We start from the raw sequence: 23,361 nt of genomic DNA on the forward strand, positions 1-23,361 counted from the left end.
TTACAACACTGGTTTTTAACAATGATTTATATCCTTTTTTGTATTCTTTACAGTGAAAGCCATATCTTCTTCAGTTTGTAGGTGCTTGATGTTTCCTGTCATGGTTCGAATGTTGCATATTCGTATGGGCAATTGTTCAAGCTGCCAGGTCGCGGTTTCGGGTAGATTAGCGGGTTCATCGTGTTGTTGTCTGTCCTTAGTACAAACCAAGACCATTATCAGTTGAACCATTAGGCCTTTCGCGTTCTTACTCTGCAATTTCATTGTTCCGATGCATCCTTGCTGTAGTAACGCCCTCTTCTCTTTTAATCTAAAGAATTTCAAAGGAAAGAATATATCACATGTACAGATGAAAACTTATTTACAAAATTGAATCTCTTAGAAAGGGTTCTCTGTCGTTTGGAAGATTGACTCGAGACAACTCCTGATTGGCTATCATTGGAATCATGAGCAAGATGACTTCAAGTGAAGGAGATGGCCTCGATATCGTGATGTTTATTTTGCCGAGGAAGGCCACTGAGTTGCCATGGAAGCAGCTCTGAAGCTCATTTTTGCCCAAAGTGGGTCAATGGTCAGGACGTAAGCTTCTTTCCAGTCATGCAAATATTTCACTTTTAATTACCAGCAGGGCATCAACTGAAAGCGAACTAACGAAAGCAAATTGAGTCGATTAACAAATAACCATCTCCTAGACTAGTGTTACAATGAAGGAAATAACCAAAATAGAGAAAATATTTTTAGAGGTTCGGTTCAGAGACCTACGTCCTCTTCATTCTCTCGCATACACACCCAGCGCATGTGTATAAGGCTTTTACAATAACGTATAAGGCGTTTATGCTTCAATTACATTTATTTTCTTGACATTTTGAGTGCCTTCATATTTGGGAACCTCTTTAATTCTAATTGTCTCTTGTGCCTTTAATTGAGACGTTAGAGGACTGGCCAGACTGGTTGCCTTTTTCATGATTGGTTGCCTTGTTCATGATCATCGTTGATGCTGTTGCCTATCTCAGTGATCTTGGATTGACGGTCTTGAGCAGTTTCTAACAATAAGCGTTCCCTGGAGGAGGTGTTTAAATCATAATCTATAAAATAACTATGTGGTGCCATTATTGATGAATTCCTTTTCAGAAAGATGAAACATATGTGCAAGCGCAACAAACAGAAACAAAACTTTTGTATGCATGACAAACACAACAACCGTTTAGCAGAAGGCACATGGAAAAAGATGGCTAGTGGCGCAGAGACATACTGTTGAAAGTTCTCTATGTTGCAGAACCGCAAGCACACAAAGTCTAGAGACAAATTGGTTGTACAGCTTCCAAAGGCAAATTTATTTATTTTAACTGCATCGTTACTCATGGCAACCTGATAAAAAAACCAGCCAGAGATAGTATAAGAGATGGAGAAACGATGTACTTAAGAGACAACAAAATTGGAGAAAAAAAATTATATAAAGCACGCCTCTATTAGTTCCAAGTGCCTGTCATGCATATACTTTTACATCATTGCAACTTTCATTCTGGTACCCAAGGACAGATATGTGAAGGTTATCAATGACGTTCTGAAAAGTATGCTTCTATAGTCTAGGTTGCTGTTGATGCTAATATCCTCACTTGAACATGCACAGCCGTCAACTGCAAGATGAGCCACACTAAGCTCTACATTTTACAGAAACTGATGCTGACAGAAATGAATGAGTCAACTAGGAAGCTTGCAATTATGATAGTTAATTTGTGGTCAAGTACGAATTCAACAAAGCATGATAGGTCATTAAGAACAGTAATAGATGGTCTCACGAATATATAAATTTTTAGGCACTATTTTCTATTTTGGAGACAAAGCGATACCATCTGCACTAGAAAGCTAGAAAATCCCAACTCATCTAAATTGAATCTGATTCATTCTATCTTCCTGGTTTTAGAGAAAATCAGTTCATTGATCTAGAGGGAAATAGTACTTCCAAATGGATTGAAAATCTTGGACCAATTTCCTATGTTTGCAGAATTGAAGAACAACCCAAAATGGACAAGTTACGTGGTTGGGCGGGCGAGGAAAAGCCGGCGACAAGAAAGTTACGAGAGTAGGATATGAATGGGGCTGTCCCAGGTCAGTGGCTATAACAAAGGTTTATACTAAATCTGCCACGAAAGTAACACAAGATCAGGCAGATACTCAAAGCTGTGTCATTCAGATGAAAGAATTCTGGCTGAATTTTCTTAACCCTGGCCATCAATTTTTAAAAATGCAGTGAAATCATGTGAATATGCTTTAGCAATTACCAAATGTCCAACTAATATTTGATACTATTTACTAGCCATTTTTCTTTCAGACTAGTGGAAAAGTGCTAAATTGAGTAATATTCATCCTAATACCACAAAAGAGACCCATAAAAAAGAAGAGGGATGTATCTCCTTAATGTTTAATGCTTTTGGGTAAAATAAGATAATCTGACACTGTTCTAGGGTCACAAACCAAACTAGTCAGAAATTAGTTTGAAAACCGTCCTAAAATAAGTAAGTCAAGGGTAAAATGGTCATTTTTAATGTAAGAAGTTTGGGGCGTTCATAAACACGTACCCTATAACCTTAAACAGAAGTCAAACTAATGGAGCTTATTTATTAAATATGTTTAGCAATGTTGTTCTTATATTTTCTAATTGTGAAGTAATTAATCCAACCTCTAAACGGTAAGAGGACAACATCAAAGCAAAGCTCAAGCAATAGTACGTCAGCAGTGAGAGAGCCTGAATCAAGGTCTAAGATAGCGAAACATAACATCATTAACATCTCCTTCTTACCACCTTATGTGGTTAATATTACTAATGTACCACAAGTGTAATCCATATTGTCAAAAATGCAAAATTTCATGGAAGGAGAAAACATATAGAAATTGAGTGTCATTTCACAATGAAGACATATGAAAAAGGATTGATGTCTCTTGACTTCACATAAAGTTTACTGCCATCCATCCAAGTTTAGAATGTTTATTGCCAAAGTTGGAATAATATCCCCTAATCATGCTAAGTTTGAGGGGGAGTGCTAAAACATATGGGTCCCTTCATTCTCTTTTACTGGACAAAGGTTATTCGTGCATGCTTTGTTGTAATATGTCGTCAGGTTTCTGTTGTTAGAACTTTTATTAAGAAGGGGCAGATTGGTCTTTTATTGTAATAAGTCTGTCTTTGACTAGGGTTTTGTCCATTCTTTTTGTTTTCTTCTAACTTTCCTCTTGTACGAATACTGTCATATGCTACTGCTGCTACTCGGACAGCTTAGAGATAATGAAGACTTGTCACTCTTCTTGTGATTTTATCTGTTGTATTTTTTAATCTATGATTTTTTGTTTAGTCCTTCTTTAATATTTTCTGTTTTAGTGTTCGACTGTTCTACCGTAATCTCTTTAACCGTGAGTTTAGGGTTAATGTAAAACAGATTTCTCTCTCTCTCAACCGTGTTCAACATGGTATCAAAGCTGATCCTTCTTGAATCTAAGTCTTCCTGATGTCGACAAGGCTGCTTCTCTTCTTCTCATCTTCCTCCTCCCTTCCTCTTCATCTTCCTTATTCTGACCTAATAAAGCATTGTGCCCTAAGGGGCAGTGACCTATGGGAGTTCAGGGATCTAATCAATATAGATCATGTTATAGTAGTGATTAGTTGCTCTAGATCATGTTCTTGCATGATCTAAAGGTTGTCTCCATTAGTATGAGACCATATACAGTTGAATTGTAACGATAATGTTGTTCTAGGATTGTCACTGGAGTAAAAAAACAGACTACCATATACATATATACACACACACACATCTCATGGTGTTTTTTGATGGTTGATATGATGTCCTCAAAAGTTTATACTGTGGATGCTACGGTTTGATGTCTTCTATCTCTAGTAGTTTTTTATGTTGTATAATTATGAGGCTGATGGCTTATTGCTTGCCGTCTTGGTGGCTTGGGACTGTGCAGGTAACCCAACCTATTGGTTGGCTTTCCTATTACCTCTAAGACGCTAAAGGTCCATGAAATCTAGATAGTAAGGCTAGGCAAAGATGGTCTTTTATCCATACATAAGTCTTTGAGGGGCACTTAATCACCTACCTTAAAATTTGTTTCTTTTTTATTCTTTTATGTATTCATCTCATTTTATTTTGAGCCATGATCAAAATTTGTTTTATAAGGCTCAAGTCTCATCTCTCTCTTTTAATATTTTGTCTTCATAGCTTATATGACTTGGTGGTAGATAACCGTATACAGCGTCAAAGGAGATCATGCGTATAGTAGAGTGGAAACTTGTATTATATGACTATTCACACTAGGCTAGGAATTTTGTCTATTTTTGTGAACGATGGCTACAAAAACAGCAAAAAAATGTTTAAATGGTGCAGTCACCACTTCAAACTGCCGATCAATTTGTTGATAATAAGCTGAACTGAAATAGAGTTGGTTCCAATAAAGTTAAAGTACTCACCCAGAAATTGTTCAAGAAATAAGAATCTTGAAACTATGGTTTATGGAATAAAATGCAATGTGCCCACGTGTTCAGGAAAGGTTTAAGCTATAAAAGGGGTAGAAATTGTCCAAGACATAGAAAAGAAATGAGCTTATTTAGTGAGACAGTCCTCTCCCCTTCCTCGTGTGGCTTGTGGACGGTCTCCAAGTCGTCGCCAACCACCCACAAGGGCTCCGGCGACCGGATCAGACTCACGCATCGTGGACGATGGCTTCCATACTTCTAAGACCCAAGGCCGGGCAAGACCAGCTTCAGCCAAAACCCGGCGGACCTTCTCTAACACACCCAAGGATTTCAGCAACGTTCGCAAGCAGCCAGGCAAGCGGAGGACCCCACGGTGCGATCCCTTTGGAAGCGACTAGACTAGGCGGTCGGTCGCATCAGCTTGCCATCATCAATCACCATCTTTTTTCGTGGACGCCCTTGTCGGTGCGATTTGCTGAGAGTGGAGTGTGTGTGAGAAAGCTTGAAATATTTCAAAAGTTTGAGTGTTTGGGATGGTAAGGTTCCAGGAAATACTTCTCCATTTTGGAAGATATTTGTAAGAGCTGGAAGAAAATTTCTAGCATGATTTCATGAAGTGTGTTTGCTATAAGCGAAATGCATTGTAGAGCAGCAATGAAGATTCAAATTTTTTGAAATCATCCCTTTCCACCCAAACAAGATGAATTTTTTGCCTGTTGAAGTCCAAAACAAGGACAAAAATTATAGCTTGATGGTGCAGGTGCTGCTCAGGCACCTCAATATTTTTAGGTGAAAAAATTTTTAAAAAGCGATACTAGATACAACAGCATTGAGCGTTGGGCCTGCTTCAGCAACATTGTTTTTTCCAATGGCATAAAAAATGACGTGAAAAAGAACGTGTGTTTGAATCATTTTCATAATCATTCAATCACGTACACATGGCAATAAACAAATTATATCACATATTATTTAACAAAACACAATCATAGGATTCAAGGATCATGCTACATTTGGCCCCAGACAAGAATTTGCTTGAAATGATTGTTATACTTATCGCACGTCGCTACAAACACCTAAAATTCAAAGCATTTATTTCGTTCTAAAATCTATATAGGTAAAAAATATAACCATTGAGACGTGGATCATCGTCTCAAGAGGATGCCGGCAGGTAGTATCGGCCTAAGCTTCGTCTCAAGAGGATGCCGGCAGGTAGTATCGGCCTAAGCTTTGAAAGAGCGTTCAGAAATCCTCTTTCTGTCCACTACATTGAGCTCTTTGAAACCTTCAAAACTCAAAGCTTCTTTTGCTGGAGAGAGAGACCACAGCGGACGGCCGGTGATAACCGACCGACGGCCGGTGATAACCGATGATGACTTTTCCGACGCTACCACACAAGCCTTTAAAGGATCGAGAGAAGAGAGTAAGACAAAACAAACATGAAAAAAAATTTTGGACAAATTTTATTCCTGTAAACAATTTCTGTCTACTCCAGAAATTTGCAAAAATTTACAAAAAAGTGCAAAATCCTTTCAGAAATTATTTCCATGGCCAACAGATTTTTAAATAATTTCAAAACAACTCTTAAATTCCAAGGCTTTGAATCTCAATGTGTCTAATGCCATCAACCACATAATCTCTTTCCCAGGAAACCCTATCCACAAATTACAAACATGACATGGTTTGGAAAACTTAATTTTGTTTCCCAATTCATGAATGTTTTCTAAAAGAATGATGGATGAGGTTTATGGGGAGTGTGGGGTTAATAAGTTATCTTCGTCGGTGAAATCAATATGATGGTGTTTCTTCTAGATGGCATGATAAAAGAGAATTTATGGAGTGTGGTGGCATTTCTTTATCTATTGGGAGCGACATACAGGAATCTCAAGCGTAGTTTGGAAAGATTCTAACTGTCAAGTTCAATTTCGGGTTCAAATTTGAAACATGATCAGGATTAAGGGTATTATTATTCCAAGGAGGAAATATGTGTGGAATTCTAAGTTTCTCTCGAGAACTCGTTGCTTCTCATGTGTTGCTAATTTCGGCACGCTCCTTACTTATTGCAAAGCTATAAGGAAAGGGATTGATTTGGCAACTAGATATGTTCTGTCAGTATGATGTTGAATCATAAGAGCATATATTGTCTACACGTTCTTTTTCATTGAGAACTTGGAAGCATATCCTTTCTTGGTTTACGGGGGTTTGAATGACTTTTATTCAGTTTTTCACTGGTGGATCAGAAAGAGGTTTTGTAGGAAAGAACTAAAGTGTTGTTGGAACCTACGTATTGGCATTGTGATTTGGAAAGCTTGGTGCCTCAAAGATTTGTTTGTGCCTGCTGTTTTATTTTATATTTCTGCTCTGAAGGCCGTTTTCAGATTTTTTTCAATGTTTATTTACTTGGAAGAAACCACATCTTAGTGTGATAGCAATAATGAGATTTGAACCTGAAACCTTTTGAACCACTCAATTGCACTACACTTCTTGAGGCGTTCTGTTCCCACACTTTGCATACAAATGCTGTAACTAGATCCCCTTATTTAGATCTGGATTTGGGTTTAGATTTAGATTTGGACTTGCATTTCGGCGAGATTTGGATCTGGACCTGCATTTCGGCGTACGGTTTAACTCTCGCCTAGTCAGACTGTCCTCGTGAGGGGGAAGGAACCGAACAGTAGCCTCAGGTGGACTCTCTCCCTCTGGAAAAGTCAAGTCGCCCTCGCAGTTGAACTTGCTCTCTCTCTCTCTCTCTCCGTTGAATTCTCTGGCTTCCCTAGGGATCAAGTGAAAGAGGGAGGGAAGCGAGGAATGGCCCCGCGCTCAGATGCTGGAGGTACGAATTTCTCTTCAATTATGGTTGCTTTCTGGAATTCCCGAGTGGCTTACTTCATCGCTGTGAGTTCCGCTTCTTCTTCATGTTCTTCTTCTTCTGATTTGTCTTTGCAGTCGTCTTTTTCTTTGTTGTTTCTGCTTATTAATTTATGTAGAATTCTTACTGTATCCCGTTGAGATGTTCGAAAACTTTATGGGAATTTAGCTCCACGACTTGAACAACAGTGAATGATGCGAAAGTTGATCAATGATTTTCTATGGTCCAAGCAGAGATAAGGAGGTTATGTTTGCGGATTGATTTTTCTTTTATTGGATCTTTTGTATGATAGTGTTTGTGGTGTCCAATTGGCTTTATCGCTAGTGCATGGAGTTTGCGGGTTCGTTTGTGAATTTTTGTGTATGCTCTTCTCATACACACCGGAACTACTTAAAGTAGGAATCCTATTTGGGGAACTGAGAAACGGAACCTGTAATCCTGGTTCTTTAACATGAACCTTATTCTGGATCGTGGGAATGTCGATTAGCTATGTCAAGCACTTTAGATTGGCCTTGGTAATCATTTCTCATATCTGTGCTTCATTTTTTGGAAGTTTTGCTTGGTTGCTTTTTTTAGTATTTTCCTTTGACTCGACATGTCACTATCTTAACAGTTCTCCGTCGTACTTGCCTCTCTCACTTCCCTAATGTTCTAAATTAGGGAATCCAAGGTCCTTTGGTTAACTCACGATGGTATTGTAGCACCAGTTATCTGATTATTATTGTAGCACCACCTATTCCATTTTATCCTCAATGTGGAGCATTCAGAAGTGCTTCAAGTTTTGTTTACCCTTTTTTTGCTATGCATATGGTTTCTGATTCTAGTTTGTCTGCTTCCGTGTAAGACATGCATAAGCAAACTTCCTTATAAAGACATGATAGCGGTGCTCTGAGTTGTTTCCAAACAGATTCAGAATAAGTTATATATGTTCAAGACAGTTTTCTACTACTCCTTTATTATCTAGCGAACACTTAAACATAGCAATGTCACTTTCAACCTGAAATAGGTTTAATGAGTTTGAATATGAGATAAGTTTTCATTTTCTTACAAGGGAAGCGTGTGATTAGTCCTGTGGCAAATTTATCTGATAAAGTAGTTATTTTTCTTTTAAGTAACTAACTATTTTCTCATCTTTGTATGATATAACGTCAAAAATAATAAAAACGAAAAAAAGGGGTAAACATCACGATATTTTTAAAAAATCAGGAAAAAATATTTATCACGATATTGTCGCAATTTTTTCATTTTTCTATTTTTTAGAAGTGATATTATCATGGATTCAAACATAAACTTAAAATCAATTATTTTCATTATTTTTATTAATTGAAACATTCCTATTATCCCTGTTATATAGTTTTATTTATGTTTTCCTATTAGTTTCTCATTTATTTCATTTATACCTAATCTTTTTATTTTTAAAAATTTCCAAGTTTTTCTCAAGATTTTCCCAAAAAGAAACAACTTTGCTGATAAAAATCTGTGTGTGTGTGTGTGTATATATATACCAGAATATGTATAATATTGCTATGTACTTGTATTCCTTTGGTTTTTTGCAGTTTATGTAATCATCTATTTAATTGCTACTCTTTAACATACAGTGACTGTGACATGCAAGGGAATTGCAAGATGTGTTCCTCTCTGTATCGACAAAACATATTGAGGAATGGCGAATCAATTTAATCTGATCGTTGGTCTCTGTGTTGGTCTGGCCATTGGACTTTTAGCTGCAATTTGTGCATTCATCATTATAAGGCTGTATAGAAAACGTTCTCAGCTTGGACATCAGACCAGTGAAAGTGGGGCTTCTCTTCCTGTTCATGCTAATGGAATTGATTCAAGTCTAGTATCCTCAATTGCTGAGTCTTCTTTTGAATTACCGAGTAAAGCAATGCACAGCCACTGGCCTTGGCAAGGAAACCATGATAAAAAGCTGCTATTTTCAGGCTCTGGCATACCAAGTTACCCTTACAAGTAAATCTTCCTTTTTCTTGATTCATATGCACCATACTCTTGATGGGTCCAACAAAAGCTGTATTTATCCTGCATATTCTCTGTAGGCATAGGATCAGCTGAATAGATGCATGATCTTTATGTGTTCTTTATACACACGCATATGTGCATGCAAACATGTATACATGATAACAATAAAAATACAAACTTAACGAAAATTCCTTGTTTTGTTGTTTTTGGAATCTTTCATAAACGAAATTAACAAAGCTTATCTACATGGCTTATTTGGTAGGAATCGAGTTTGAATCAGGTGATTTCAACATTGAAATGATTGTTTTTGAGGTGTTCATTGCTAAAAGTTAGATCAATTAGTATACATTTTTGGGTATTTAACTTGTCAGGTTCCATCTCTGCTATTGTGTGTGGTACCTATTTTTTACAATGTTGCTTGACCTACTCACATAATTAACCATCCAGATGGGTCTTTGGTTTAGCTTGGATTCAATCCATCAAACTATAGTGGGTTCCGCTACATGGTTGCACTTTTTGTCCATCTGCAACTTTGCCACCTCACTGGTTTCACCATTTTGTTGCTCTAGGTATCTCAAGGAGCTCATCTCGTTAACGTTGTCCTGAATAATGTAGACATGAAATTTTATTTTGAGGATTATGTACTATGTAAAATTGTTAACTTTTCTCTTATACTTCTGGATCCACTACAGTTTTTCACCCTGTTCATTTGGATTCACGGAATCCTTCACATTTAATGTTTTTGCATTAACTGATGTTTCCATGTTAATCTGAATATCAAACTTTCCTCCTTAGGGATATACAGAAGGCAACACAGAATTTCACAACCATTCTTGGGCAGGGTTCTTTTGGCCCAGTGTATAAAGCTGTTATGTCTACAGGTCAAGTGGTTGCTGTAAAGGTGCTGGCTTCAAACTCAAGGCAAGGCGAGAAGGAATTCCATACAGAGGTTGACCAAATAAAACCTGAACAAACAAAAAATGGAACTTGTTTTGTAGCATGTAAATCATCCAACACTAGTTACTGTCTTGCTTAAGTGAGCAGAATAACCTGCTGCATGCATTCATCTAAAGTATTCACGACAAAGACCTTAGGACTTCTGAATATTCGTTTCTAATCGTCCTATGTCCTGCTAGGCTGGATAGTTGGTGTGTATTAGTAGTTTAAAGACCCTCTTTTCTTTTTTAATGTTCTCCAGTTGTATTTGAGTACATCAAATTGCTTAATCACTGCTCAGAAACATTCTAGATGAAGAGGGTTATAGTGAAACCTTTAGGTGCTATTCTGGTGTAAGATACAGTGCCTTGTTTGGCACCTATATTTCTGGATTGATGTTACTTCCCTTTTTGTCCCTGTGAAAGAGTACCAGAGCTTATCTTCTTAGCAATTTAAGAAAATTTTTATGCTACTTGCTGGTTAATTGGTTATTCTTTAGACTCCTTGTTAAATGACCTGGTTTATTAATGTACTGTAAAAATGATTGGAATTTGGGCATCAACTATCAGAGGAATCACTGTTTCATGATTTGTCCTTTCAATTTTTTGGGTTCTGTATATGGCTCTATTTGTATGTCTCTGCACTATAGAGTTTCTATTTAGTTGGCACTCCTTGAAATTCTTGTTAGTCTTCTAGAAATCATAATTTTACTTATTTTAGATATTTTCTAAGGCGTTTTGATATTTAATGATACTAATGGATGCACTTAAGGGGTGGTTATTTAAAAATTTTATTTGGTGATTTAGTTAATATTTGCATGTAGTTTTAGAGTTTGTTTGCACGATTGAGGTAAACAATATTGGTGATTATATTAAGCTATTATTCTTCGACAATCTGAAAGTCTTAAAGTAGTCTGTCATATTTGTTATAGTCCTAGTCCTACAAGAATTCTCAATCTTGGATTTTTCTGTGCAGTAATCTTCCGAGGGAATTACCCCTGTTATATGGCTGTAGTTTTATGCTTTATGTTGGTTCTGTTCATATTAATTAATTTGATATAACTGTCTTCTATATTAGGTTGTTTTGCTAAGTAGGCTACATCACAGGAACCTTGTCAATTTGGTTGGCTATTGCGTCGAAAAGGGTCAACACATGTTGATTTATGAGTTTATGTCCAATGGGAGCCTGGCAAGCTGCCTATATGGTGAGCTTTTTACACACCTATTCTGGATTGCCTGCTGACTGTGCATACTCCTAGCAGATTATCTAAATCTGCTCAGAATTTTCTTTGTATATAGAGAAAAACTGAATGAACTATGAAGTCCCCAAGTCTTGGTGTGAACTCATGTGCCCATGCTAAAGGGCAATTACTTTTCTTGTTGATCTTTGATCAATTTCATATATAGAAAAACTGAAGGGTGTCTCCAAATTTTAGTGCGACTCATGTGCCGCTAAAGAAAATGTTTTTCTTGTTGTAATGGTATAGATTAATTGATGCTATGGATCATGTTTTTTTGTGCCCGTTATGTTTTCATGCATTGTGAGCAGTTGATCTTTTATGCTTTTGCTCTTTCTTTTCATTACTTGAAATAATGTGGCTCAAAGGTTCTTTTTTGTTAAATAAACTATGTAAATCACATTTACCAAATTATTTTGGTCATTTGATCACTTAATCCGAAGATTTTTGGGCACGGAACACAGGGACAAAAATACTTTTTGCACACTGTTCAATCTCTCTCTTTCTTTCTATGTGTGTGTGTGTGTGTGACTGTGTGTGTGTGTGTACTGAATGCATGTAGAGCAATTTTTAGTCATATGGTGGAACTGTGGAAGAGCCACCTTGGCCATGTTTATACTCTTGAATACTTAGGCTCTTGCTTAACTTGTGTTGATTAACTTAGAAAATTAGTGTTTCATGTCTTGTTACATGCTATCTTATCCGGAACATTGAAGTACCTTTCATAAATGGTTCTTTACCTGGCGTTCCTCATTAAGAAGCAGGAAATGGGATGAAGTAGGAATCCAATGCTTAAGCACAGGCGCCACTCGCAATGACATTCTCTATGTCAATTTATATTAGATTTTCTTTACATATTCACTTTAGTATTGAATTCCATGAATATATCTGTACTTTTTACACTCACTTTCCCATTTTGCAAGATCATCTAAATTTTTGAAATGTTCATGGGTTCATTGGTATTGGTAGGTTAGCTTCTTGTTATCAGTAAGGAAGTCAGTCTATATGTGAAGCAGTACTTTACATGTGATGTGAACGTAATGAAACAGCAGCAACTTGAATTTAGCATTGCATCTTGGTAACGAACTCACCCAATTGATACTCTGATGAGACATAATGAAAATCCATAATGTTCTTTAACTACACATCTCCGACGTACTATCAATCTATACTTATATGCTTTGTGCGCTCATTAAAAGTGTGAATCAGAACTGAACTAATGGAAAACAAAAATACAAAAAAAAAAAAAGCATCACTACCAATATCTATTATACATATTAATAACTATGTACTACCTATATATACATTGGTCATAATTCATACCAATAAGCCATATCTCTAGGCATATATCTCATGGAAGCTGGTTACATAATGAGAACATGCTAATGTGAAAACTGTGCACCCCTTGAACTAGTTGAAGTTACTTCGGTTAAATAATTTTTTCTATGTTGAAGTGCACAAAATTTGTTTTGGTTTATTTTCTTTCAAAACTAATGTATAGCATTTACTGGGTATACAGATGAAGGTCCATGCAATTTGGGCTGGGATGACAGGCTTCAGATAGCTCTGGATGTTTCTCATGGAATTGAGTATCTTCATGAAGGGGTAACTAATCATTGTTTTCTTTATTTATGCAGGATAAGAAAAAGAAGAGTTGTCTTGGTTTAAGCATCAGTTTTAAATGAATATTAAATTTTAACCAAAAATATGTCTGATTTAGGCTGTACCTCCTGTCGTTCACCGAGATTTGAAGTCTGCTAACATACTCTTGGATCAGTCTATGAGAGCAAAGGTGAGAAGATAGCAGCTGTTGAGGTCTCAAAATGTTAAATGGAGGTTACTGATTCTCCAAATATTATGCTCCAAATCAGCTTATTATTGTTTTGATCATAAAAGAAGGTGCAGGAAAGAAGCTGATAGAGCTGCTAAGCAAATTGTCTGTCAAACCAACCTGGGATGTAGGTAGTAATACTTATAGATGCCAGCTATAAGCTGTCATGAACTAAACACAAATGCGAACCCCTCAAGTCACCACATGTATCTTATGCAAGAAAAAACTGAAGGTATACCTTAGGATCATAATTACAGGATACTGTTCTCAGGAGTTTCTTGGCAATAAAATATCTTGCAGGATCTTCAAGTTTTTCTTTGTAAAATTTTTGGGATAATATCTACTTGTAAAACATGTTACGAATAAATGATAAATCAAATTGTTAAAAAAATTGTTAATAAAATAATACCTATAAGTTGTGCTGCCATTGATAGAAAAAACACTTCATAATCAGAAGGTTTTAATCATCACTGTAATGAAAATGATAGAATGCCAGAATTTTAGCCTTATATCCAATAAATGTTGATTCTAGGATTTAGAAGCCCAATAACTTTAACTTGAAAAGCGAGGTCTCCATGTGGGTTCACCTTGTTAGCATTCACCCAACGGAGCATTTGGCATTTTTTACTAAACCATACATATAATGATGTTAAATAGATCTCAATATTTTTGAAGTTGTTGAGATTTAAAAGAACTTAGGACCTCAGATTGGTTTTTTGCTGAAAATATCGGGGAAACTGCCCGAGACTAATGAAATCACGAAAGGGTAATGTACTTTGCTATGATGTTGAGATGAAGCATTCGCTTGCTATTTTCTCTTGTGTGCATGTATTGATATCTCATTTTCTGCCTGCTGCACTGAAGCATCAAGACTCAGGTTTCTGTCAAACTCTTCATCCCATGATCCATCAGTAGATTGCTCCTAGTTGTGTTGCATTTGAGGACATAGATGTGGATAACAAGTTAATGTAAAACATTCAAGTTCAAGTTGACATTCTAACATGTGAGAAAAATGAAGTTGGAAAAGAGATTGTAGGCTTGTAGCAACTTTACTGGTCTTCCTTATCATTATTTTGAATTATGCTTTTGCTTCTGCATAAAGTTCAGTTTTGTTTCTAATATCTTTCTAGAATCTGCTTCTGCATTTTTTCCTCTGATAAGTGTTATTTACTTCAGGTGGCTGATTTTGGATTGTCGAAAGAAGAGGCTTTTAATCCTCGTCTCTCTGGATTGAAGGGAACGTATGGTTATATGGACCCAGAATACATGTCAACAAACAAGTTTACAAAGAAAAGCGACATATACAGTTTTGGTGTTATTCTTTTTGAGCTTATTACAGCAATTAACCCACAGCAAGGTCTGATGGACTACATTAATCTCGTGAGTGTCTTCCCTTCATGATGGTACTTTAGTCAAGTCTTCTATGGTTGCAAAGAATTGGAAAATGCAGCTTCAAGCTTGCGTCTATAGACCTTGACATAATGTGTTGCAGCAGATTTTGCCCTTCTTGAAGTTTTTTTCCTGCTCATTTCCCATAGAACAAAGAATTGAATACCAGTCTCCATCAGATTGTGGAGAAATCTCTACCTATTTAATTAATTAATTACTTAACTTTTGGCCCTTAGAGAGTGTTTGATACTGCAGAATGTGGTGTTGCACAAAACACCATTTCGTGCTAAGGTCGGGTCCATGTTTGCAAGTGGCAGCCTGTGAGTGCTGTGCATTCTGTTGAATGGGAATTAGGTGTTTGGCCATTCTGGTGGAAGAAAGAACAATAAGCTCCATGTTACTGTGAGGAACCGTTGGCCAGAGTAAGTGCCTAGAATACACAGGAAGGGATAACTAGGCATTCCTGTTCGACATGTTCTGGGAACAGGAACCAAAAACTCTATTTGAGATTTTTTTTTTGTCCTATGAACCTTTTGTGACTTTTTATGTTTTCAGATGATTTTTTTTTCTTCAAGTTTTGAAAATTTTACATTTTTTTGATATTTTATATGGTGCTACTTGTTAAAATATAAATCATTCACCAGCACGTTGAAGAGGAGTCTCTTAGGATTCCACCTCCTTGTAGAAAGTGTTAAGATATTTAATGTCCTTGTAACATGTGAAGAGTCTCCTAGGATTCTATGTTGTAGTTAATATCCTTGTAATATGTGAAGTCTCTTAGGATTAATCTCCTTGGAACTTGTGAAATCTCCTAGGATTCTACGATTGGAGACTCTTAGAATTCTGGAAATAGGATTATGAATAGAGGTCGTGCAAACCATTTTGGCTACGGCTTCTTCTCCTCAGCTTCTTCTTGTTTTCATTCTCTCTCTCTCTCCCTCTCTCTCTCTCTCTCTCTCTCTCTTTCTCTCTTCCTGTGTGAGTACTGTTTTCTGGTTACAGATATTGGTGCTAGATTTCTATCATGGTATTAGAGCGCCAGGTTACGTTATCTCTACCAAACGAAATGCCCAAACAGGTCTGATCTGGTTAGAACTCTTTTCTCATCTTGTCTCTATCCTGAATTTACTTTTCTCTTGCGTAATTCTTGTTCCTTTTTCTTCTTGCTTACCTAAGGACACATCTTGTTATATCGTGTCTTCTTTCCCTCTCATCTTCTATATATACCCTTCCTTTCTGCTGTCATGGAAAACCTTTCGCATTCTGGCATGTCCTCAAGTTTTCTTCCTCACCTTATTACCGAAAAACTCAACCATGAGAATTATCTGATCTGGAAAAGGCAAATCATGCCAAAGGCTCCACCAATATCCGTTTTGCAGGAAATAAAAAATGAGGCAGGAGAAGTTATTGTTGTTCATGAAGACAACAACCCTGAACATGTTGTGTGGATGAGACGTGACCAAAGTCTGGTTGCGTATATTTTGTCCACTTTATCTCAACAAGTATTACTTTCAATTTCTGATGATTGTACTGCAGAAGAATTATGGGAAACCCTTGTTGATACCTTTTCCCAAATGTCAGAAGCTCGAATTATGTACTTAAAGAAAGAATTTCAGAATTTGAGCAAAGGTTCAACATCTATCATGAATTATTTGGGGCGTATTAAGGCCGTCGCAGACCAACTTGCTGCCTCAGGGAATAACATTTCTGATAAGGAAAATGTGCAGCAAACCTTGAATGGACTTGGGCATGATTTTATTATAGCTCTCGAGGTCCTTCTTGTTCTGCCTTCCTTCAATGAACTACAAGGTAAACTTCTCCAACACGAAATGAATATGAAAAGAGTCATTGAAAGGACTGATCAAGGGAACTCCCAAAATGTGTTGGCTATGAATGTAAAGTTTGGTAAGAGCCATGGGAACTCCAACCATGGTGGTCGTGGCATTCTACCAACACCACATAACCAAGGTATGTCTCCTTTAGATACTTCAAGAAAAATACCAATTTGTTTTCAGTGCAACAAGGGCACATGAAGGCACAGTGCTGGTTTAATCCTCAAAATAAAAACAAAGGGGTAAGACATGATTATAAACAAGGAGGACAAAGTTCTAAATCCACCGCTGAAGATATGCAACAGCTATTGATGACCGCATTCTCACAGATGACTATAAAGCAAAATGAGCAGGGAGAATGGTTCTTGGATTCAGGTGCAGCTACCCATGTGACAGGAAATGCAGGTAAATTGACTAACTTATCCCCTCATTATGGTGGAAGTTGCATTATAACAGGTGAGGAAAATCTCATCCCATTACACATATTAGAAATGCACATATTCCATTGTCATCCTCATCTCTATCACTGTCTAATGTTGTTCTTGCTTCCAATATCAAAAAGAACATCATATCCATTTCTAAACTCATTGATGATACAAGCTCTTCTTTTGAATTCACACCTTCTTCTGTCTATGTCAAGGACCTCCAAACGAAGAAAATGTTCGTTAGAGGGGAGCGTCAAGGGAATATGTACGTCCTCAAGGAATGTCTACCCAAGGATTCATCCACTTTTGATATAAGATTGAAGACATTTTCTCTTTCTCATAATGCATCATCAGTGCCAAGTTCTTGCCATTTTCAATCAAAAGTAAGGGGCCATAACCAATTTTTGGAGTCTGATCTGTGGCATAGTCGGCTAGGACACTTGGTCGACATTTCATTGAAAAACTTGTCACAGATAGTCTCATTCCAAGATCAAGCTTACCTCTTACTTCAAGTGTCAAAAAATGTTCAAGTTGTGGACTTTGTAAGAGTCATGTTTTACCTTTCCATAATATAAATCAAAGAGCTTCCAAACCTTTTGAAACTATTTTTTCTGATGTATGGGGGCCAGCCCCTATTGATTCATGTCTAGGTCAAGATATTATGTCTTATTCATTAACTCTTACTCACGTTTCACCTGGATTTACTTCATGAAACACAAATCAGAAGCACCCCACATATTTCGAAACTTCTATGCCATGATTCAAACCAAATTTTCATCCAATGTAGTACATTTTCAATGTGATGAGGAGGAGAATATTCCTCGCTTGATATTATTGAATTTCTACGTGAAAAAGGGATAACTAGACAAATCTCATGCCCTTACACACCACAACAAAATGGTGTAGTTGACGAAAACATCAACATATAGTTGAAAGCGCCATGAGCATGATGCATGATACTAATGTGCCCATTTCCTTGTGGACTGAAGCCTTCCATACTGCTGTATACATAATAAATTGTTTGCCTATGACACTCTTGATGTCTAAATCATCATATTTTACACCAATGTTATAAAAGGCGTAGCGTATCGCGTATCGGTCGCGCTGACCTATACGCTGTATCGTAACGTATCGTAAACGTAGCGTAGCGTATCGTAAAATTAATTTTTTAATTTTAAAAAATATTTAAAAATCAGAAAAAATAGAGAAAAATTATTAAAAATCTGAAAAAATAAACAAAAAATCAGAAATCAAGAAAAATATATTCAAATATAAAAAAGATCATCATACATAAGGAACATTCATGTGTGTCAACAACGCATTCAAAAATTAGAAATTAGATATTCAAAATAACATAATAAGCATCCATCACAATTTTAAACTTGAAAATTTTATAGAATCTTAAGACTTAGAGTCTTAGGACTTTGAGTTTTAGGACTTATATTACATCACAATTTTATAAGTTCAAAACATATAGTTATCAACTTATCATCTTTCATGATTTAACGATAATATTTTCCAAATCGATGAATCCTTGGTTATTTTTGATGAAAATGTGCAAAATCTCTCCCTCCTACGTCTCTTGGAGTCTTTAAATACAAGAAGAGAGAGAGGGAGGAGTGTTTAAACTTTAAAAAATAAAAAATTTTGTGTTTTAACCCGTATCGTACGATACGGGGGTGTATCGCCCGTATCGTACGATACGGCCCCCGTATCGCACGTATCGTGCGATACGTGTACGATACAGACGCGTATCGTCTTTAAACAGCGTATCGTATAGGTTTTCTTGACCTATACGATACGTATCGTACGATACGCGTCCGTATCGTACGATACAGATAACATTGTTTTACACTCTTATGCAAACAACCTGATTACAAGAACTTGAAGGTTTTTTGTTGTGTATGCTATGTTCACGTTGATGCTGCCTTGAGGAACAAGTTTCAAGACAAAGCTATTCAATGTAGATTCGTTGGATATGTTGATGAATATAAAGGTTTTAGATGCTATGATCCAATAACTAAACGTATCAAAACTTCAAGAAATGTCATTTTTGATGAACATAGTTTTGATGATACAAAGGAAATGCCTATGACCATTGAATCTTATGATCCCTGGACCAGTACACAGTTATTCAATGCAGATCCTATTATAGAAAATGATGTGCCTCAAAATGAAGATCCAGAGAGAGCAATACAACCGTCGGATATGGCTCAAAGTGAAAATCAAGAAGATCCAACACAGTCATCAAGTCATCACGAAAGCAATAATGAAGAACAGAGCAACGATGCACATCGGTATTCGGGTCTTATCTATAGTCGACGACTAAGGGACAGAGATGCTCACAGTGAAGAAGACAACATGCCTCACCTTAGAAGATCCCAACGCATTCGTCATCCCATTCACAGGTGGGTTAGCTATGATTCTTTATCACTTGATTTTCAGTTATTCATGGCAAAAGTTGGCAAGGAGGAAGAACCTACTTCATTTGATCAAGCATCAAAATCACATCATTGGTGAAATGCTATAAAAGAAGAAATGGATGCCTTGCATGAATGTGAAACATGGGAGATCGTTCCGAGGCCACACGAAAAGAACGTAGTGGGCTCCAAATGGGTATACAAAATTAAATACAAACATGACGGCAGCATAGAAAGACACAAAGCAAGATTAGTAGCAAAAGGGTTTACACAACAATATGGAGAAGATTATGATGAGACATTCAGCCCTGTGATCAAAATAAGAACAATTCGCGTGATTATATCATTGGCAGTTGAATATGGATGGAGACTACATCAAATTGACGTGAAGAATGCTTTTCTTCATGGTGATTTAAGGGAGGCAGTATATATAGAACAACCTCCAGGATACACGAAAGGAGACTCTCATGCATGGGTTTGCAAACTAAGAAAATCCATTTATGGACTTAAACAGGCCTCACATTCGTGGTTTGACAGTTTCTCTTGCAAGATTCAAGAATGTGGTTTTCGGAGATGTCCTCTAGATCACTCTCTTTTCATTTATCGAAAGGAAAACATATTTACTTTACTTCTTATATATGTTGATGATATTGTTATCACAGGCAATTCAGAAAAACACATAGAAGAAGCTAAAGTTTTGATGATACAAAACTTCAAAATGAAAGAGCTTGGTGATTTACGATTCTTTCTTGGAGTGGAGATTGATAGGCAAAATAATCGCCTCACATTGACACAACAGAAATACAACGTTGGATCTGCTGAAAAAGTCAGGTATGTCTGATTGTAAGTCTGTTGGAACTCCTAGTGTTCTAAATCAAAGAATAAGTGCTCAGGATGGGGAGTTATATGAAGATCCTACGCAATATCGAAGTATTGTTGGGGCACTTCAATATCTTACATTTACTAGACTAGATATTATATATGTTGTGAATCAAGTATCTCAATTTATGCATGCACCTTGAGATACTCACATGGATGCTGTCAAAAGAATATTAAGATATCTTAAAGGGACAACAGGAGATGGCTTAGTTTATGGTAAGAGTGAAAATATAACTACTGGAAATCAACTTATGACATTCACAGATGCAGATTGGGCTGGAGATCCCGATCAAAGAAAGTCAATTTATGGTTTTTGTATTTTCATTGGACGTAATCTTGTGTCTTGGAGTTGTCGAAAGCAAAAGGCAGTAGCAAGATCCAGCACTGAAGCTTAATACAGGTGCATGGCTGCAGGTACTGCTGAAGTTACATGGGTTAGACATTTGTTAGAAGACATTGGAGAAAAGATTAAAACGTCAATGTTAATGTGCGATAATCAAAGCGCTATTAACATTGCCTTTAATCCCATACAACATGGTCGAACAAAGCACATTGAGATTGATCAACACTTTGTTAAACAAAAGGTGGAAGACAAGGAGATTCAGCCTATTTATGTTCGTACAGATGAACAAGTTGCAAACTTATTTACAAGAGGATTAACAAAGAAACGATTCTGGTTTCTAAAAGGCAAGTTGTACATGGTGCAAAACCATGCACAAGTTGAGGGAGGGTGTTAAAATATAAATCATTCACCAGCACGTTGAAGAGGAGTCTCTTAGGATTTCACCTCCTTGTAGAAAGTGTTAAGATATTTAATGTCCTTGTAACATGTGAAGAGTCTCCTAGGATTCTATGTTGTAGTTAATATCCTTATAATATGTGAAGTCTCTTAGGTTTCTATGATGTAATTAATGTCCTTGGAGCTTGTGAAATCTCCTAGGATTCTACGATTGGAGACTCTTAGAATTCTGAAAATGAGATTATAAATAGAGGCCATGCAAACCATTTTGGCTACGACTTCTTCTCCTCAGCTTCTTCTTGTTTTCATTCTCTTCTCTCTCTCTCTCTCTCTCTCTCTCTCTATCTTCCTGCGTGAGTACTGTTTTCTGGTTACAAATATTGGTGCTAGATTTCTATCACTACTTCTAACATCTTTAATAGGAATTTGATTCATATTTCGGAACTTTGCTTGACTTGACATCTTTATTGAATCAAGTTATTGTACTTGTTCCATGTTCTCTTATGGGATTGAATAAATTACAAGTAGATGAATTATAGAAGCATCAAAATTTATATATGATCAGAAAAATATATTCAAGACCATGGAGTTGGTTATGGGAAGACATTCATAATGATAGAAATTAGAAACTATTATTTTTATGCTGTAAGTGCAGTGTTTGGGTTACATAATGCCTGTATGTGTCTTTGTTTATTTATATGTTCCTACATTTGTATATAATGTATAGAAATATAATGTGTAGTATGTTGTTTTTATACTTAAAGGTTTTTTTCTTTTTCCTGATAAACCTGACATTACAAATTGTTGAAAAGTAAACATGGATCATTTTTGTAGATAACCATTGATCTTATCTTTGAATCATTAGTTAATCCATTTTATTTTGTGTCTTCAAATTTTATCACATAGCTGCAACTAGAACCTTTTGGGTTGTCTCGGTATGGTCCCTGACTTGGTGTACCTTTAGATATATAGAATGCCGTTTTCTCATTTCTAGTTGGTCATTCTATTTTTCAGGCAGCGATGACTGATGATGGAAATGCAGGATGGGATGAGATACTTGATAAGCAGTTGGTTGGAAAATGTGATCTTAACGAGGTCAGGATTCTTGCCAGTATTGCACAGAAATGCATACATAAATCACCGAGAAAGCGCCCTTCTATTGTTGATATTTCACGAGTTCTGTCAATGCTAAAACAAAGGCACCTTTCTAAGAATGAATCCATTTCCCTTGCACGTGGTGACTTTTCTCATGTTATAAAAAGAATCGAGAGTCAGCAGATTCAGTTGAGCAATCTCACCAGTGGGAAAGAAAAAGTGCGAGACAGTAACAACACGTAGTCTTCTTTTATACTTCACCAGCAATTCTTTCCTCAGAAACCGAGGCCAATTGAGCGGGATCAGGAACAAGAGACAAATGCAAGGTCGATAGCTTGTCTTTTCGAGATGAGTGTAAGTTCAACTGAATTGAGTTTCCTCAATGTTATTTAGTACTCTTTCCCTTTTTTTATTGCCCATTTTTGGTTTTCGTTCTTGGTGACTATCAAGCTGGGGAAGATCTGTTGGGTCTGAACTTGTAATGATAGCCATACCGATGCAGCTGTGGCAATGAACACAAGAAAGTTTCGAGGTCTTGATTCCCACTTGGAAAGATTTGGGGCACCTTCTGAGCACGTACCATTTTTCAGGTCATCTAGGTCATTTTTCATTCAAACTAAACTTTGAACATACACCAGATGTCATAACATATGGTTACTCAATGCCTCTTTCGCCCTTTTCTTTACTTCCCAAGAACAGAATATGGAAGCTGTCCTCATGTTTTTTTGCGTTTCATGTAGATATGGTCATCTCTGTTATATCCAATGTAAGTATTATGTGTAAAGAATTCTTGATAATTGAATATCCGTTATTTCTTTTTTGTCATATCATCCCTTCTTTCTTAACATTGCTGGCAAAAGTAACCAAGAAAGTTTTCAAAGATACTCAAGGTTCAAACTTGATGCTTGATGATCGAAGAAGCTGTGAATATCAAGAGGGAGAGGGAGAGGAATAAGGAGAAAGGGACAAGACCGTATACTTAGCCTCCAGCGGCACCACTCAACCCAAAGTCTCCTCATGCCATCGGGAGGCAATAGAATACGACAGAATCAAAATAATCTATCATGTTGAGAGGGATATAATGTATGTAGGAATTCGATTTTGCCTTTGACAGTGTGTGACTTCATGCTGAAAGGGTGAATCAAAGTTTTCTTTGTGGAACTCAAACCTAGTGTTTAGCTTGTGATTGAAATCCATTGATAGCGACCTGAGTTTTTTGCCAACGTTGAGGGCCTACAGTAGAACACGCCTGAGTTTCAAA

The 23,361-nt window shown here is 36.7% G+C and overlaps 1 protein-coding gene across 2 annotated transcripts; it reads left to right on the forward strand.

Moving 5' to 3' along the window:
- The first annotated feature begins 7,136 nt into the window (after positions 1 to 7,136).
- Positions 7,137 to 22,925, forward strand: LOC116250820 (calcium/calmodulin-regulated receptor-like kinase 2). Of its 2 annotated transcripts, none has more exons than XM_031624764.2 (8): positions 7,137 to 7,363; positions 8,936 to 9,308; positions 10,113 to 10,266; positions 11,331 to 11,457; positions 13,010 to 13,095; positions 13,211 to 13,282; positions 14,498 to 14,701; positions 22,020 to 22,925. In XM_031624764.2, the coding sequence occupies exons 2-8, from the start codon at positions 9,001 to 9,003 to the stop codon at positions 22,341 to 22,343; spliced, it is 1,275 nt and encodes a 424-aa protein (XP_031480624.1). In that variant the 5' UTR covers positions 7,137 to 7,363; positions 8,936 to 9,000; the 3' UTR covers positions 22,344 to 22,925. The 2 variants fall into 2 exon arrangements, with proteins under 2 accessions (XP_031480624.1, XP_031480625.1); XM_031624765.2 differs by having other exon boundaries at positions 7,137 to 7,301.
- Positions 22,926 to 23,361: the final 436 nt, after the last annotated feature.

The sequence above is a fragment of the Nymphaea colorata genome, chromosome 3 (assembly GCF_008831285.2).
Source record: "Nymphaea colorata isolate Beijing-Zhang1983 chromosome 3, ASM883128v2, whole genome shotgun sequence".
Classification (NCBI taxonomy): Eukaryota; Viridiplantae; Streptophyta; class Magnoliopsida; order Nymphaeales; family Nymphaeaceae; genus Nymphaea; species Nymphaea colorata.

Bases quoted from the DNA above. Each gene is read 5' to 3' on its own strand.
- LOC116250820 (XM_031624764.2), top strand. From the start codon at position 9,001: ATGGCGAATCAATTTAATCTGATCGTTGGTCTCTGTGTTGGTCTGGCC. The intron at 10,267-11,330 runs GTTGACCAAATA...CTTCTATATTAG, and splicing joins AGAAGGAATTCCATACAGAG to GTTGTTTTGCTAAGTAGGCT. The intron at 13,096-13,210 runs GTAACTAATCAT...TGTCTGATTTAG, and splicing joins TTGAGTATCTTCATGAAGGG to GCTGTACCTCCTGTCGTTCA.